The sequence below is a fragment of the Bos mutus genome, chromosome 6, assembly GCF_027580195.1.
Source record: "Bos mutus isolate GX-2022 chromosome 6, NWIPB_WYAK_1.1, whole genome shotgun sequence".
In the NCBI taxonomy this organism is placed as follows: Eukaryota; Metazoa; Chordata; class Mammalia; order Artiodactyla; family Bovidae; genus Bos; species Bos mutus.
Genome location: NC_091622.1, coordinates 108,373,960 through 108,392,192, shown reverse-complemented (window position 1 = coordinate 108,392,192; position 18,233 = coordinate 108,373,960). Strand labels below are relative to the sequence as shown.

The window sequence follows — 18,233 nt, the reverse complement described above, 5'->3', positions numbered from 1 at the left end:
ACTGCAGATGGTGACTGCAGCCATGAAATTAAAAGATGCTTGCTCCCGGAAGGAAAGCTGACAAACGTAGACAGTGTGTTAAAAAGCAGAGGCATCACTTTGCTGACAAAGGTCCATACAGTCAAAGCTGTGGTTTTTCCAGTAGTCATGTACACATGTGAGAGTTGGACCGTAAAGAAGGCTGAGCACCAAAGAATTGATGCTTTCGAAATGTGGTGTTGGAGAAGACTCTTGAGAGTCCCTTGGACTGCATGTATATCAAACCAGTCAATTGTAAAGGAAATCAACCCTGAATATTCATTGGAAGGACTGATGCTGAAGCTGAAGCTCCCCACCTAAGGTGAAGAGCATTTCATTGGAAAAGACCCTGACACTGGGAAAGGTTGAGGACAAGAGGAGAAGGGGGCCACAGAGTATGAGATGGTTAGATAGCATCACCTACTCAATACACATGAATTTGAGAAAACTCTGGGAGATAGTGAAGGGCAGGGAAGCCTGGTGTACTTCAGTTCATGGGGTCACAAAGAGTTGGACTTAGTGACTGTACAACAAACAGGTCAAAGCTCAATTTATGAGAGTGAAAGCTAGCTCAGAGTTACCTTGAAAATGATTCATATTCATTCAGAATAATAATAAAAAAGTTCCCAGTGATTGTATAGTATCTTATTTTTAAAATAAGTCTGTTTTTATTACTTCACTTAATCATGACAGGTATTATAAAGGTGGACAACAGAAGCATTCCCCAAGATCAGTAGATGGTAGGGCCAGGACTATAATCCAAAATTGATTTGACTTCCAGGGCAGAGCTCTTTAAGCATAATACATTGTATCACTCCTGTCAGCTGAAGGTGGAGTCAATGGATTGAGTAGTAACTTTGTTCAGAGGCTGTTTGTAGGACGTTATTTTTAGTAAGAAAAGTGGGATTATGCTTATTATTTCAAATAATTCTGTGCTGAGCATTATTTCAAAGCATTTAGGAATATAGAAATAGGTTTGTAAGTTGCTAAAGTAAATCAGACACATGATTTTGCATAAAGATTATAGAGTCATTAAACTGAAAAGGATCATAGAGAGTGTTTAGGCAAATAACCTGAGACCCAGAGAAGCTAAATGACTTGGGGGAGCCAATGTAGTTTAACGAATGACTGTGCAATATATGTAAGTTCAGACTTCATGCTGTACGCCTTCAACTTGTACAGTGATATATGTCAACCATTTCGTGATAAAACTGTGGGGAAAAAGAGTATAGGACCGAAAGGTCATAACAGTAGTGAGCTAGATCTGGATAGGGAGAGTCAATTGTTAAATTTTTAGGAATTTTTTTTCAGCCAATTGTTGAATATATTTGGGATTACAAATATATATGTATGTATAAACTCATAAATTATATTAAAAACAAAGATTTATATGATCAAAATGTATCACTTACTGATTATTTTACTGTATATTTCTGTTGTTTGTGCCCTCAAGGTTTTTTGTATCTAGTGTATCAAGTGTGTCTGTATAGTGGAAATGCTGTGTGGTGATGTCCTACCCAGCTCTGTTTCGTGAAGTGACACTGATAGATTTTAAATGACCACAGGAGAGTATTTACATTACAGAAATTGGCAAATGCTACAAATAACCCTGTCTCATCCTTTCCTCTCCTTACCATGCCTTAAGCTGGTTAATTAATATTTACCAGCATACCGTTGCTGATGAGTTTTGTGTTATATACTTGTCTGTTTGTGTGCCTGTCTTTGTTGCAGGGCTCTGAGTTCCTTGAAGCTGGAATTTATGTCCCTAGTACCCAGCACAGTGCCTGGCATATAGCTGACTGACAAATGTTTATAGAGTAAATGAGTGGACTTTATATTCAGTCCTTGATTCAAATTCTGGGTCCCTGTGACCTTGTGTTTATTAGTGAAGATGAGGATAATACCAGTCTTGCATGATATTTTGTGAGGAGGAATGAAAAGATCCAGATATCTCTCTGGTACATAATAGGTGTAAGAAGTTGTCAACATTTGTGATTATAACTTAAGAAGAAGGAGACATAAATGCCGTTAGGGTCCAGACTTATATATGTAGAGCTTTGTATTAAGTGTTTGACCACAAATTGGATGAGAATCAAGAATGTAGCAGTGTTATTTTTGTGTGTGTACATACTTTTCCTTCCCACACAAAATAATGGGATGTATTAAAAGGAATATGATATATAAGAGACAGGAAGCAATCCCTCTGTTATATTTGGCTTTGTTCAGACTCTTATTACAGTATCATGTCCAGTTTTACATTGCTCATTTTAAAGAGGATGTCAAAAAACTATATGTATCATGCCTTGGGAAGAACCAACAACTGTGATTAGAAGGATAGAAAATAGGTCCTTTGAGGCAAGTTTAAGGAATTGAGTTTGTTTATACTGGAAAGGATACTTAACTATCTTCAAGTGAAAGAGTGACTTAACTATCTGCAAGTACATGAAGGGTTATTATAAGGAGGATACTCTCATGTTGTTCTCCTAATGCACAGAGGACCGAAAGAGGAAATCGACTTATTTCATTTAAAGAAAATTGTGTTAAACGCTGAAATTGACTATCAAGGGATGTCACAGTATCTCCATTTTTGAAAATATTTTAAAAGAGCAGCAGCAGATGGTTATTTATTAAAAGGTTTAAATTTTTGACCTCATGAAAGTGACAGGCAGAATTGTAGACCTTGCAGCTTTTTTCCACCTCTATAATAAGATTTTTCTTACATTTATTGAAACTTATCAAGCATATCCCAGATATCTTATTGGGAACTCACTCACAATTTGATATAATCATTCTTTATCTTGCTTTGTATCTTCACATCTTGAATGAAAACATTCAGTATTATCTGTCTGCTAATAACAGAATTAAAGGCAGATACAAACAGGCCTTGCTTGTATTTTTTATACTCAACGTATCTATTACTTATGAGTATTTAGTATTAATATTTTTTAAAGCAGTATATTACAAATGTTGTGTAACTCTTTTGTGACAGGGAGTCCTCTTGGTATATGATGTTACAAATTATCAAAGCTTTGAGAATTTAGAAGATTGGTATTCCGTGGTGAAGAAAGTGAGTGAGGAGTCAGAAACTCAGCCCCTGGTTGCCTTGGTGGGCAATAAAAGTAAGTTATAAATGTTTATTTATATGTAGTAAATTTATTTGCCTATCTTATAGTTTTTATCCTTAAAAGAAATGATGTTTGGAAACGTAAGTAGCTTTTTTGGAAAAACAGCTTTTCTGGAGTGAGCAAGTTGAGAAAATTCATAAAGATGTGTACAGTCTTTTCAGTAACAATTTTGATGCTTGACCTGTCGTAACTGCTCTGCTGCTTTGGCTGGTTCCTTGTTAAGGTAAGTTGTGTTCTGACAGTGTGTGTGTTTTGGCTTCCTGTGGTCTAAGGATGCAGCGTGGACTATTAAGAATGGCAGCACAGCTGCACATTTTTATGATATTGCACTGCAGCCTTAGCTCTGCCCCAGAGATTTTGAGAGATACATTTCATTAAATGGTACCCTGTTCCGGGGAAGGAAGCAGTGTCTGCATGGAATTCTGTGTGTATTATTCCTTGCCCTCATCGCTCATTGACTTTCTTTTTCTAAATTTTTGAGGTTTGCTTTTACATTATAATTTTTTTTTCTTGAGAAAGTATATTATTGTGGGGAAGGAGTGGTGCTTTGTAGAAATGATGGATAATTTTTCAAATCTGTCTCTTGGGCTATGATACACAGCATGTAAAAATTATAAGATTGATTTCAATACAGGATTGTTACTTGGTTTGTAGTCCTGCAATGCATTTACCCGGAAAAAGGGACCTTAATAAGAGTTTTCAAATAGATATGATATGACCCAATCTTCTACAACTTATTTGAGGTCAGAGAAAGAGAAATGAATTTAAATTATACCATGGAGGATTCAGGTCAGAAACTGTTTCCTAACTATAAGCGTTGTTAAATCAATACCCAAGTTTACTACCAAGAGAATTATCTCTTCCAGAAGTCTTTAAAAATATAGTGAATTTTTGGGGGGGTTTATAATTGTTTAGGAAATAGTACTTCCTGAAGGACCAAACCATGGTTTCTTCATTATGTGGTTTTACACACTTAGATGAACATTTAATAAATCCAAGCCTTGCTTTAAAACCATTACAAAACAGGTGTGAATATAATTTCTCTGAAGAGTTAAAAATATAAATTTTTTTACTACTTTCTAGAAAACAGTATAACGTATCACAGAATGGATGAAAACAATTTCTATTAAGCTTTAATTAAATTTTGCTTATCTGTTTTATAGATGTAACTAAGTGAATCCGATGCTTTTCAACTCATTGAAAACTCATTTTACAAATCATAAGTTTTGATGAGCTTAGGTTCTATTTCTGAGTATAGTTTTTCATTTTAGAAGATCATTTGTTAGTCATTTGTCATGTCACCAAAGCATTGGCATATATTATAGTTAAATTTGTGCTTTATTGGAGGTTTCCCATCACCTTTTGGGAAATTACAGAGTACGGAAGTGATGGGAGTTGGGATTTGTTTTCATTTCTTTCAGGATATAATCTAACTACATCTGGAGTAATGGTGTGGTGGTGCACAATTATATACATTATGTTATGTGTTTATGCTATCCTGTGAGGCCTCCATCATTGGTCACTGTCAGGATGTCAGACTAGATGGGCTATTGGACTGTGCTGGTGATGCCATTCTGAGTTTTAAAAACAAACATTTACATAAGTTATATGAACTTATGCCAAAAATTGTTACAGTGTTTTGTTTGAGATTTAATAGCATGAAAATTGAAAGAATTTTTTTACTTTTGGAGTAATCCTTTTCTTGTATTTATATTACTAATACTCTGTTTCAGAATGAGATCATGTAATAGAGTATGTGATCACACAGAATATTATATCTATGTAAAATTAAGTGATTAGAGATGAACATGTATCTGGATATTGTTTACTATTATCTGTCACTGGCCCAGTTTCATATGATCAATATGTTCATGTAGTGAATGATCTTACAATTTGTTTCTAAGAGAGAGTGGTTCAGTTGCTAAGTCGTGTCCGACTCTTGCGACCCCATGGACTGTAGCCTGTCAGGCTCCTCTGTCCGTGGGATTTTCCAGGCAAGAATGCTGGAGTGGATTGCCATTTCCTTCTCCAGGGGATCTTCCCAACTCAGGAATCGAACCCGGGTCTCCTGCACTGCAGGCAGATTCTTTACCAACTGAGCTATAAAGGAAGCCCTTCTAAGAGATAAGGCATTACATTATAGTAGTATTTTCTTTTTGGGGAGGTATAATTATATTAAAAAGCAAAGATTTTTTTTTTTCTTTTTTTTTGCTCAAACGACTGAGCGACTTCACTTTCACTGTTCACTTTAATGCATTGGAGAAGGAAATGGCAGCCCATTCCAGTGTTCTTGCCTGGAGAATCCCAGGGACGGCAGAGCCTTGTGGGCTGCCGTCTATGGGGTCGCACAGAGTCGGACACAACTGAAGTGACTTAGTAGCAATAGCAGCAGCAAGCTAGTTAAAGAGATTTTATTAAGAGTTTCTATATCAAGGGCCTCATGACATTGGAAAGTCTTCCAAGTCAAGGAAGCAGCTCTCAGATTCAGAGAATGTTCCAGATGGAAAGATGCTCAGAATTGTTCTCTCCCACCTTTTTCATTCATCACGAGTGTCATATTTGTTCAGTCTGTTGCTTCTTTTTTCTCCTCTTTTTCTTCCTTGCTTAATTGATTATTATTCCATTTTATCTCACTTATTAACTTATACATATTATATATTCATGTATTATGTTTTTAGTTGTTTCTTTAGAATTTTGGAGTGGGTGGCCTATCCCTTCTCCAGCGGATCTTCCTGACCCAGGAATCAAACTGGGGTCTCCTGCACTGCAGGCAAATTCTTTACCAACTGAGCTATCAGGGAAGCCCAGAATTTTCAGTATATATCCTTAATTACTCTACCTTCAAATAATAGTATCACTTTTCATGTGTAGTATTTTTTAACACCCCCTCAATTCTTTGTGTTATTATTGTCAGACATATTTTTAAATATTCTGTAAACAACTTTTGCTTTAAATAGTCATTTAGCTTTCAAAACAATTACAGATAAGAAAAAGGTGCACTTTATTTTGGCGTCTCAGGCAGTGCTAGTGGTAAGGAACCCGCCTGGCAATGCAAAAGATGAAAAGAGATACAGGTTCCATCCTTGGGTAGGGAGATCCCCTGGAGAAGGGCAGTGCAACCTGCCACAGTATCCTTGCTTGGAGAATCCCATGGACAGAGGAGCCTGGTAGCACAGAGTCAGACACAACTGACACAGCCTAGCACACATAGCACACACACATTTCATTTTACCTTTACTTATTACGTTGCCGACACTTTTATTCATCTGTATACATCCAAGAGTCTGATAGTAGATTCTTTCTCTTTGAAGAACTTCCTTTAACATTTCTTTTAAAGTAGATCTGTTGACAATGAATTTAGGAAGACATTTGAAGCTGAATTATGATGATTATTATCTAGAGTCATTGTCTGCCTAACTGTGCTTTTAAAAATTCATCATTGTGTCCTATTCTGTGCTATTCTGTGTTTGAATGGAAAACATATGTTGAAAAGAAGCATGTGTAGACTAGGAAAATACTGACAGCAGAGCCAACTTTTAGCCAAAGTTGAGCAAAAAGATGAGATACAGAGAAAATTTCCGTGCACAGAGTGTGTGTGTGAATTTGCTCCATAGTAAGAACTTATATTACTAAGTTATAAAGTCATTTGCTTTTTATTAAAATATGGTAAATTCTCAGAAATTTGGGCTGAGGATTGAGGATAGTCTTAGCTAAAGGTGAATTACAGGTTTATTTTTGTAAAAATTGTGTTTTATTATGGTTAAATATAGAGAGTAACTAGAGTAGGTTGATGATATAGCCAGCAGAGGAAGGGACTTGCTTTAATGAAATAGAGTGTTAATTAGTAAGTTAATTATTTCAGTACATACTAAAAAGTATATAATACATTTGACCCTTGAACAACATCACAGGGTTTATAGACATAGTTCCTTCCTGCAGTCAAAAATTCACGTTTCACTTTTAGCCAGCCCTCTGTAAAAATGGTTCCTCTGTATCTGTGGTTCTGCATCCATGGATTGAACCAATCTCAGATCATGAGGTACTGTAGTATTTACTACCGAGAAAAAAATCTGTGTGTTAGTGGATCTGCACAGTTCAAACCAGTGTTGATCAATGGTCAACTGTACATAAAATAAAATTTTTTATTTTATATTCAATTCTAAAAGGCTATGAAATACTAGTTAATGTTCTTTCTTTGTACTGTTTAAGACAGAAAATGAAGTATTGAGTCATGGTTAAGATCAGATGGTTTTAAATTGAGACAGACTTTCCTTACAAGCCCAGTTTTTTCCCCTACTAGCAGTGTAATATCATACAAGTTACTTTATGTCTTTAATTTCTTCATCTGGAAATAAGGATCATAGTTTCTGTGTGATAAAGTCGATTTAATGATTAAATGGGCTATTACATAAAAATACTTTTCCTATATACGTAAGTGTTGATAACTGTTAATTATTATTATTAATCATGTAGCCTTTTAAAAGCATGGACTATAACTTCAACTTGAAAGACCATAATTACAGATTGAAGTGAAGTGAAGTTGCTCAGTCGTGTCTGACTCTTTGCGATCCCATGGACTGTAGCCTACCAGGGTCCTCTGTCCCTGGGATTCTCCAGGCAGGAATACTGGAGTGGGTTGCCATTTCCTTCTCCAGGAGATCTTCCCAACCCGGGGATCGAATCTGGTTCTCCTGTATTGCAGGCAGACGCTTTACCATCTGAGCCACAAGCTGAAATAGAAATTTTACAAAAGTAGCCTGAAGGAAATGGTTCTTAAAGAATTCTTTTGTCACCATTTTTTCTTGTTTTTTACCGTGATAGTTCTCATACTGTGTATTGGGTAGGGCAGTTCATTCAGCAGACATTCTCGAGTGCCACCTATGTGTATTCAGGTAGCCATTATTATTTTACACAAAAGTAGAACCCAAGAGAATGCTTAAGCAGTGTTTGGGACCTGCTAACCTGGGTCTTAATTTTACTCTTTTTCTATACCATCCTCAAGTTTTCTAGAAATTTGACCTTTTGCTTTGTTTGGTTGTTGGGATTAATAAGTAGTTATGTTCAAATTTCCATGGAAGCCCTTACTTTTCCCTAATGAGATTAAAAAACTTCGTTTGGAAGTAGTAACTTTCAGAATGGGGAAGAGGGTAAGCCATCTACTTATTCTGTGTGTTTTATGTTCGGTTGAAGTTTGATGATGTTTGCAGCTGCAAGTGCAGTGAGATGCCTCATAGGCTACAATGACTATAGCCACATAAGCACCTGGAAGCAATTATATTACCATCTAGGATAGCTTCTACAATTTGGGGAGCCAAATGCACCAGGCCTAGACCCTGGTTTCCTGGCCTTGAAGGTCTTGCTGTCCCAACATCGGGGCATTCTCAGTTGACCAGAGCCTGTACTGCAGAGCCTAGGGATTTTTAGTTTATCTCCACTTACTACAGGCTTGTTACAAGTGGACCTGACCATCTTTCATGTGAACTATGGCACTAGCTTCCTAACTGTTCTTCCTGCTCCTCGCTTTGTTCTCCTACAATTCAGCTCCCAAACGGCAAATCATGTTATATGACTTTTCTGCTTAGAATCCTCTAGTGCCTTCTCATCACACTTAGACTGAAATCCAAACTCCTTATCCAGTTTCTCAAGCACAAGGTAATCTGGCTCCTACTTACCTCTCAGACTCATTTTCTACTAAATGCTCCCTTGTCCACTGTGTGTGTAAGGCACATTTGTCTTTTTTTCTGTTCCTATAACCTTCCAAGTTAATTTGTACTTTAGGGTTTCTTCTGCTTGATAGACTTTTCCTTCTGGCCTCCGCTTGGCTGGCTCCATTTTGTCATTTGTAACTCATCTTAAATGTCATCACTTCAGAGTTGCCTTCCTCGACCAATGAAATCTAAAGAAATCTAAAGTCTGTCAGGATGTTCTGTTTCAGTTATCTGCCTAGTCTCATTGTCATCTGGTATCATTTCTTGTTTGTTTCTTGTCTGCCTAAACTCTGTGAAAGCTGAGGATCTCATCACTTACAACAGTGCCTGAATGAATGAATACTGAATGAATGAATAAAAGCCTTTTCATGAAGACTCTGTTGAAATTAGAAGTGTTTATGGCCCGGGATATGTTATTCAGGGAAAATGGTTTCTTAATGAGGAAAAATACATATGTAGATACAGGGAATCTGTTAGATGGCCTTCAGACCCAACTGCCCTAGTGAATTCCACTCTGGTTAATAATGTCAGAGTTTCTTAGGAAACACATCGGGGTTATATTATGCTGGATCATGTTTGAGATAAAATGTCATAGATTTTCTGTCATGATTTTAGAGTAAATAAATGTTAAAAAAATTCAGATTTTTCTTCATATTTTAAACTTTTACATATTGGTAGAACTGTACACTTTCAACTTTTAATTTACAGATTAAAAATTTGTGTGTTTAATTTAAAAATCATAATCTGCACTCAAATACAATTTTAGTTTTAGTGTTTCAGTGAAAGTTCAAATTGAAATGAACATCAGGAATATTAATTTAAGATTAATTTTATATTCAATCCATGTTATAACCAAATGACAGTTTAATTTGTCATTTTGTTATTTTCTATCTTTAAGCTGTTATGTTTTCCTACTATCTGATCCATCACCTAGTTTCTCCCCTGACTAGCTAACATTCTCGGTTGGATAGATTGTAAACAGAAATTAACAGGGTTGCATAGGAGCTGCCCCCTTCCTGATTTATAGCTTCTTAGTTAGTGGAGGGGTGGTGGCTATCAGTAACTTGTATTGGTAGTAGGAATTATCACGCTCCAGTATAGAGTGAATGGATGAATGATTTCTACTCTTAAAGATATTAAACAGATCCTTTCCCAAATAAAGACTAATAACTCAGATTTTTAAACAATCTTCATGACAGATGAGGGCATAGAGAAGAGTGCATCTACACTAATTAACAATGTTGAGTGTATATTCTTCTTAACAGTGATTGATTGTTCTTGGAGTACTATCTCTGCCCAGGAAGTGATGTTTTACACTGTGAGGTTCAAAGGTTACATTTTAATGTACCCTGTAAGTTGTGTTCCCTGAACTCCATGGAAATGTATTAGTAAAACAAGTAAATTTTAAGTTGAAAATTTTACTGATCTTCTCAATAAAATTATCACAAGGCTTTTAGAGACTATTCCTTATTCTTAGTAATAGAGGAGTGTAAGAGAAGGTTATAAGTTCAGCTTTAAGAACTTCATGGGAATTTACATGAAAATACTTGCCTATACTGTGATTTTTTTGAGTCTTCAGAAATTCTTATTTTATCTGGAGAGTGGAAATGTGAAACTATGAAGTAAGTAACATTTACTTTGATTCCTGTTTTGAAGAATTAATATCAACTTCTATAAAAATTGTCATCTATAATATTATGACAGTGAACAAATGAGTCATTACAAATTTGTGTAAGAGTTTACAATTTATAAAGCATAAACAAAAGCTCTTTTGAGGATTTGAAAAGTTCATTCTGTTTATACAGTCTAAATTAAAAGTCTGCTCCTTATCCATTTATTTTAATACTTTGGTTCTTTTTGTTCCAGTAATAGTAATCCCAAGGTATCAAATCCAAGTGTCTTTTTCAGATGGATCTAACATTTCTGTTTCTGTGGCTTTATATGTATATTGCTTTCTCCTCTGTTTACATGTAAATTTTTAAAATAGAGCTATGATTATGTACTTACTGGAGGATGATGATAGCATCTTATTCTGACACTGGTAGCATCAGTATTCTGTATATTGAGTGAGAGTATTTTAATATAAACACTTATACCTATTCCTTTATGTGCTATTTCACCCTACTACTGTACTTTTAAGAACATTATGATAATATTTCAAGTTTAATTGATTGAGTAGTTTCCTCAAATAAACGCATAAGCTTAAATTCAGACTGGTATTGTGACTGATATATTGGGGGGGAGAAAATGTCATATGAGTGCTTTTTCATAATACTCATCGAGAAACATTTTTCACTTGACAGTTGTTACAGTTATTATGTCATTTCATAGTTACTTTTTTTTTTTTTTAAGATGGCCTGCTTTAAACCATTTTGGCAGTATTATGGTTTACTTAGCTTGGGAAGTTTAAGGACTTTGTGGTTTTGTTTTTTCTTTTTTTTTTTAATTGGAGGCTAATTGCTTTACAGTATTGGGTTGGCTTCTGCCTTATGTGGTTTTGTTTTGTTTGGGAGGAGCTGTGTAAGGATTTTGGGCATAGCAATCTGTTTATATAATTTCTATCTTTCATTGTCATGATATAGAAAGTTTATTAAATGCTAAAGAAAGCATAATCCATCTTTTGTTTCTTTTATGATGAATTTCTTTGAATTTAATTTTTAGAAGAAAATTTAATTACTAAAAATTAAATTAAGTATTAAAGAATGCAGCTATAAAAACATTTTTTGTGTGTGAAAAGGAGATTTGAGATTTTCATCAATGTAATTTAAGCCCCTTTAATAGTGTGCTTTATATTTGCAGTGATTATGTAATAAATCCAAAATGCATTAAAAGAATACTAGAGTGGGGATCAGAAAACTTTGTACTGCTATTGTCATTTTTTCCTAACTTCATTACCTTGGCAATTTATTCACTTAAGATGATCCTCATGTATAAGATGAGGGGATTTTACCGGACAGTCATAAGCACCTTCTATTCCTAAAATATGATGACCCTAACCATATTTGTTGCTGTACAATTTTAAGAGAGTTTAACTTTATATGTAATTGAAATATCCTTGCAGAGATGATTTTTTAGGCTCATTTTATCATTCAGTTATTAAATATCCATTTTCCATATACATGAATAGATGCATTTACCTAAAATAACAGTAACGATAAATCTTAGTATTGAATTCTGTCTCTTTTGTTCCATTGATCTGTGTGTCTCTTTTTATGCCTGTACCATGCTGTTTTGATTACTGTAGCTTTGTAGTATAATCTGAAGCCAGGGAGCTTGATTTTAAAAAGCATTTCTTTTTAATTGAAATTTGTTCTTGAGTTTAGAATTTAGTTTTCATTTTCTGTCATGTTTTTTAAAATTTCATATGAATGTCTAGTTTCTGCAGTAAGTAAAGCAATTCAGCAGTTATTTTCTTTGTGTGCTTTCTTACATCTTTTCTTATTCATTTATTTCATTCATTCAGCAAATTTTCATTGAGCCCATACCTGTCTAGGTGTTCCAGTAGAGGAAGATGCTGCTAAGTCACTTCAGTCGTGTCTGACTCTGTGCGACCCCAGAGACGGCAGCCCACCAGGCTCCCCCGTCCCTGGGATTCTCCAGGCAAGAACACTGGAGTGGGTTGCCATTTCCTTCTCCAATGCATGAAAGTGAAAAGTGAAAGTGAAGTCGCTCAGTCGTGTCCGACCCTCAGCGACCCCATGGACTGCAGCCTACCAGGCTTCTCCGTCCATGGGATTTTCCAGGCAAGAGTACTGGAGTGGGGTGCCATTGCCTTCTCCGTAGAGGAAGATAGGCAATAAATAAATAAGTATAATACATAATGTATTAAATGGCATTGTGTTGTGTAGATAGATAGAGCAGGAAAGGAGAAAAAGGAATTCTTAGAAGAGAGTGTTAAGATTTTAAATATGGTCGTCAGGGAAAGTCTGAGAAGATGACATTTGAGCAGAGGCATAAAGGAGATGAGAGAGAGTGCCACATAGATACCTGGCAGAAGAGTTATCCAGGTAAAGGGAAGGAGTAGGTGAAAAGGCCTCCTGAAGTATTTGGATGTTGTTTTTTCTCTTAGAAATTGTGAGGAGGCACACATGTGTCTGTGTGTACATGAGGGAGAGAAAGAGAAGGAGACAGGAGAGTGGGGAGAGTTGGTAGCTGTGTGTATAGCTGTGTATGGGGAACAGTAACTGAAAGACTAGCATAGGATTGAAGCACGATGATAGAGAAGGGGAGGACAGGTCAGGAAGGACTGTTGGCTATTGTAAGGACTCTGACTTTTATTTGCACGAGATGAAGAGCCACTGAGGGGTTTGAGGAGAGTGAAATGATTTAACTTGAAAGGATTACTACAGTTCCTATTTGAGAATATACCATAGTGGGTAAAAGTGGAAGCAAGGTAAATAGAAACTTTTTCACAATCCAGGTGAGAACTACAGGTGGCCCTTGCGGTAAAGAACCCACTTGCCAATGCAGGAGACCTCAAGGGCACAGGTTCAATCTCTGGGTCAGGAAGATCCCCTAGGGGAGGGCATGGCAACCTACTTCATTATTCTTGCCTGGAGAATCCTATGGACAGAAGAGCCTGACAGGCTATAGTCCATAGGGTCACAAAGAGTTGGACACGATTAAAGTCCCTTGGACTGCAAGGAGATCCAACCAGTCCATTCTAAAGGAGATCAGTCCTGGGTGTTCTTTGGAAGCAGTGATGCTAAAGCTGAAACTCCAGTACTTTGGCCACCTCATGCGAAGAGTTGACTCATTGGAAAAGACTCTGATGCTGGGAGGGATTGGGGGCAGGAGGAGAAGGGGACGACAGAGGATGAGATGGCTGGATGGCATCACCAACTCAATGGACGTGAGTCTGAGTGAACTCAGGGAGTTGGTGATGGACAGGGAGGCCTGGCGTGTTGGAATTCATGGGGTCTCAAAGAGTCAGACACAACTGAGCGACTGAACTGAACTGAAAGTGACTTTAACATCCATGAGAAGTGGTTGGCTTCTGGATATATTTGGAAGGTATTGATGGATATTTTCGTAGATTGGTTATGGATAGAGGGGAGAAGAGGCCGTATAATGCCAAGATTTTTGGTCTTCGCATCTGGAAGGTTAAACTTTAGTTTACTGAGATGAGGAAGAGTGTTGGTGGAGCAGATTTGGATAAGATTGGTCTTGGACATGTTCAGTTCAGTCGCTCAGTCGTGTCCGACTCTGTGACCCTAGGTGTACTTAGTAAGCCTCTACGTAGAGATGTTTAGTAGTTGGATGTATGAGTCTATCATTCAGTGACAAGATGAAGACTAGAGATGAAAGTCTGGGAGTCAACACCATATTCTGTAAGTTCAGTTCAGTCACACAGTCATGTCCGACTCTTTGCAACCCCATGAATTGCAGTACGCCAGGCCTCCCTGTCCATCACCAGCTCCCGGAGTCTACCCAAACCCATGTCCATTGAGTCGGTGATGCCATCCAGCCATCTTATCCTCTGTTGTCCTCTTTTCCTCCTGCCCCCAATCCTTGCCAGCATTAGGGTCTTTTCCAATGAGTCAATTCTTCGCATGAGGTGGCCAAAGTATTGGAGTTTCAGCTTCAACATCAGTCCTTCCAGTGAACACCCAGGACTGATCTCCTTTAGGATGGACTGGTTGGATCTCCTTGCAGTCCAAGGGACTCTCAAGAGTCTTCTCCAACACCACAGTTCAAAACCATCAATTCTTTGGCACTCAGCCTTCTTCACAGTCCAACTCTCACATCCATACATGACCACAGGAAAAACCATAGCCTTGACTAGACGGACCTTTGTTGGCAAAGTAATGTCTCTGCTTTTGAATATGCTATCTAGGTTGGTCATAACTTTCCTTCCAAGGAGTAAGCGTCTTTTAATTTCCTGGCTGCAATCACCATCTGTAGTGATTTTGGAGCCCCCCAAAATAAAGTCTGACACTGTTTCCACTGTTTCCCCATCTATTTGCCATGAAATAATGGGACCAGATGCCATGATCTTAGTTTTCTGAATGTTGAGCTTTAAGCCAACTTTTCCACTCTCCTCCTTCACTTTAATCAAGAGGCTGTTTAGTTCCTCTTCACTTTCTTCCATAAAGGTGGTGGTATCTGCATATCTGAGCTTATTGATGTTTCTCCCGGCAATCTTGATGCCAGCTTGTGCTTCCTCCAGCCCAGTGTTTCTCATCATATACTCTGCATATAAGTTAAATAAGCAGGGTGACAATATACAGCCTTGACGTACTCCTTTTCCTATTTGGAACCAGTCTTTTGTTCCATGTCTAGTTCTAACTGTTGCTTCAGGTTTCTCAAGAGACAGATCAGATGGTCTGGTATTCCCATCTCTTTCAGAATTTTCCACAGTTTATTGTGATCCACACAGTCAAAGGCTTTGGCATAGTCAATAAAGCAGAAATAGATGTTTTTCTGGAACTCTCTTGCTTTTTCAACGATCCAGCAGATGTTGGCAATTTGATCTCTGGTTCCTCTGCCGTCTCTAAAACCAGCTTGAACATGTGGAAGTTCACGGTTCACGTATTGCTGAAGCCTGGCTTGGAGAATTTTGAGCATTACTTTACTAGCGTGTGAGATGAGTGCAATTGTGTGGTAGTTTGAGCATTCTTTGGTATTGCCTTTCTTTGGGATTGGAATGAAAACTCACCTTTTCCAGTCCTGTGGCCACTGCTGAGTTTTCTAAATTGCTGGCATATTGAGTGCAGCACTTTCACAGCATCATCTTTCAGGATTTGAAATAGCTCTGGAATTCCATCACCTCCATTAGCTTTGTTCATAAATCCTTGAGACTGGATGAACTTTACATAGAATGAGTATAAAAAGAAAAGAGGTCAAAAGATTAGTCCTTAAGTTAAGTCATATTTTAAAGTTGGGAAAGTGAAGAGAGATTAGCAAGGGAATTAAAGTGTGGCCAGTAAAGGTAGGAGGAAAATCAGGAGAGTGAAGTGTCCTGGGAGCCAGATGTACAGGATTTTTAAGGAGAAAGGAGTGATCAACAGAGCAGGTCTGAGGATGATTAGATTAAGCAGTACAGAGGCAGTTGGTGGTGACCTTGGTAAGCAGGTTCACTGGAGTTGTGGGACTGAAAGCTGAGCAGAGTGAGTTCCAGAGAGAAGGGAAGGAAATGAATTGTAGACAGAGAATGGAGGCAACATGTATATGTAATGCCACTGAGTGATGAGTGGGGAAGCAGCGGGAGGGGACGTGAGTGAGGGCTCACATTAACGGAGGGAAGGTAGTACTGTATGCTTTATGTTCCTTGGAAAAGAGAGAGACAGACATGGAGGGGAAGGAGTTGTGCAAACACCTGATGATATAAAATGAATGTTTCAATTTTTTTAAAAACTTGTTCTGATTTTAGATATAGTTTTAAATGTCATCTTTACTCTTCAGTTTGTTGTATTGATTCTCATTAAGTGAAAAGGTAGAACGTGAAGGGTGTGTGTGAGAACTTTCCCAATTCTTTTTATAGAGGGTTGAGGGGAATAAATAGAAAAGGACTAGGTAGGACAGAATACTAGATAGTTTCTCCCTTGATTTTAATACTTATTAGCTGTTTTATGCTTTTTAAGCTGTGCCATTTTTCTGAAAAAGTATCACCTTTTTTTAGAGCAAAGTTTGTTTAGTTTTTCCCTTTGGAATCATGCAGGTGTTCTGTGACTAAAGCTCCATGAAGGCAGAGACTGTCCTATTCACTGCTGTCTCTCTAGGATCCAGTTCAATCCCTGGCCACAGGAAGTGCTCAATAAATACTAACACTTGTTATGAATGACTACAAAATTATTAATTCTCAATCTCAGTAAAGGATGGAATTATGGAACTTTTTGAGATGATAAAGAGAAAAAATAATACTTTTTTATTCCCCCTAGCTTTTGTAAAACTCTAGGCTAGGTTTTTCATTTGGAAGAGGCATTTAGTAACAGCTTCACTTGGTGCTTATGACTTACTGTAACACAAGATCATGTAAAAATTCTTTTATATTACACACATAGTTCTTTTGAAAACTAAACTCTTGAGCCCTAATCGCTTAATTTACATTCAAAATTTTAATTTTAAAAGATGAGAAGTTGTATTTATTTCCCCTTATTGATATTTGTTTTGTAGTGTGTTCTAGCACTTTAATATCTTTATTATAAAGGCAGTATGAGTAGTGGTCAAGGACAAAGACTTCTAAGTAAGATCACTTAGGTCAGATATGGGCTCACTTATTTAAACCTGTGACCATGGGGAGCTATTCACCCTCTTGTACCTCAGTTTTGTCATCTGTAAAACAGAAATGACAATACCACCTACCTTATAAGGAGGTTGTTAAAAGAATTAAATACATACAAAACTCCTGGAATCATGCCTGGTATTTAATAGGTGCTATATGTATTAGTTGTTGTTTTATTCCCACTGTCTCTCAGAATCCTGTCTTCTAGTTTATGGGTAATGGGAAGAGATACTGCTCAGTCCATGTAGATTTTTAACTTAAGGATTTAAAAATCAAAAATACCAAAATTTTTGTGAAATGTCTTTGAATGTATTTCAAATGATTATTAAAGTTTTGGTTATAATTATTGTTTGAAAGCCACCCTTCACTTGTAGTTTAGAAGTACATTTTTTTCTGCAAAAATATTTAAATTCAGTTGATGGAGATGTTATAATTTTGGTGTTCAATCTGAATGGTGAAAGCTGGTGTACAGTTGCCATGATTTTTTATCTCAAGTTTATTTTGCTTTGTAGACATGTGTCTAAAAAAAAAAGATGCTACATAAACCATCGTTTGAGTTTGAATGTTCTTCTGTTTTTGGTTGAGGTATAAATGTTATTTCTGGCTGTGTCCTTCATACTTAGCTCTTCTTACAACAAATGGAAAGGCTCTAATTGTGCCTAAGGGAATAGTTAATCCACAGTGGACATATGGTGGACAAAAGCCGAGTCTAGTAAATGAAATAAAATTATAAATGGTAAACATTTGAATGCTTACAAAGTCTGGCAGCTATAAAAGATAGTGTATTGTTTGAGATTAGCAAATTTTGCGTGCAGCATAACAATTCTTTTCCTGGTGTGTTTGTGTTATGTAGGTGTATGTAAATTCAGTTGAAAGACATACTGTTAATTTATGTATAAAGCATATTTGTCTCCTTTTAGCTTTGTGACTTTGACGTCAGCAATAAAGGCTGATGATCTCACAATTTTGGAAAGTTACTGCTCTTTTGGTTGGGGGCAGTTAATTAGCATTAACCCAGAACAGCTCTTGGACTTCATGGATCTGAGTATTATATGGGGTTGCACTGCTCCAGCAAAAGGTTAAGTATTAATGGAAAATGGTCACAGCCCTTTTACTTAAAGAAAACATGTTACTTGTAAGTTTTCTTTTGATTTTACT

The 18,233-nt window shown here is 36.8% G+C and overlaps 1 protein-coding gene across 2 annotated transcripts in view; it reads left to right on the top strand.

Moving 5' to 3' along the window:
* The window catches only part of RAB28 (RAB28, member RAS oncogene family), a 91,391-nt gene that overhangs the window by 20,563 nt on the left and 52,595 nt on the right, over positions 1–18,233 (top strand). For both annotated transcript variants that reach the window (XM_005890074.3, XM_005890073.2), the window contains exon 4: positions 3,008–3,137. In XM_005890074.3, the coding sequence (XP_005890136.1) occupies positions 3,008–3,137 (130 nt within the window). The remainder of the gene's footprint in view (positions 1–3,007; positions 3,138–18,233) is intronic.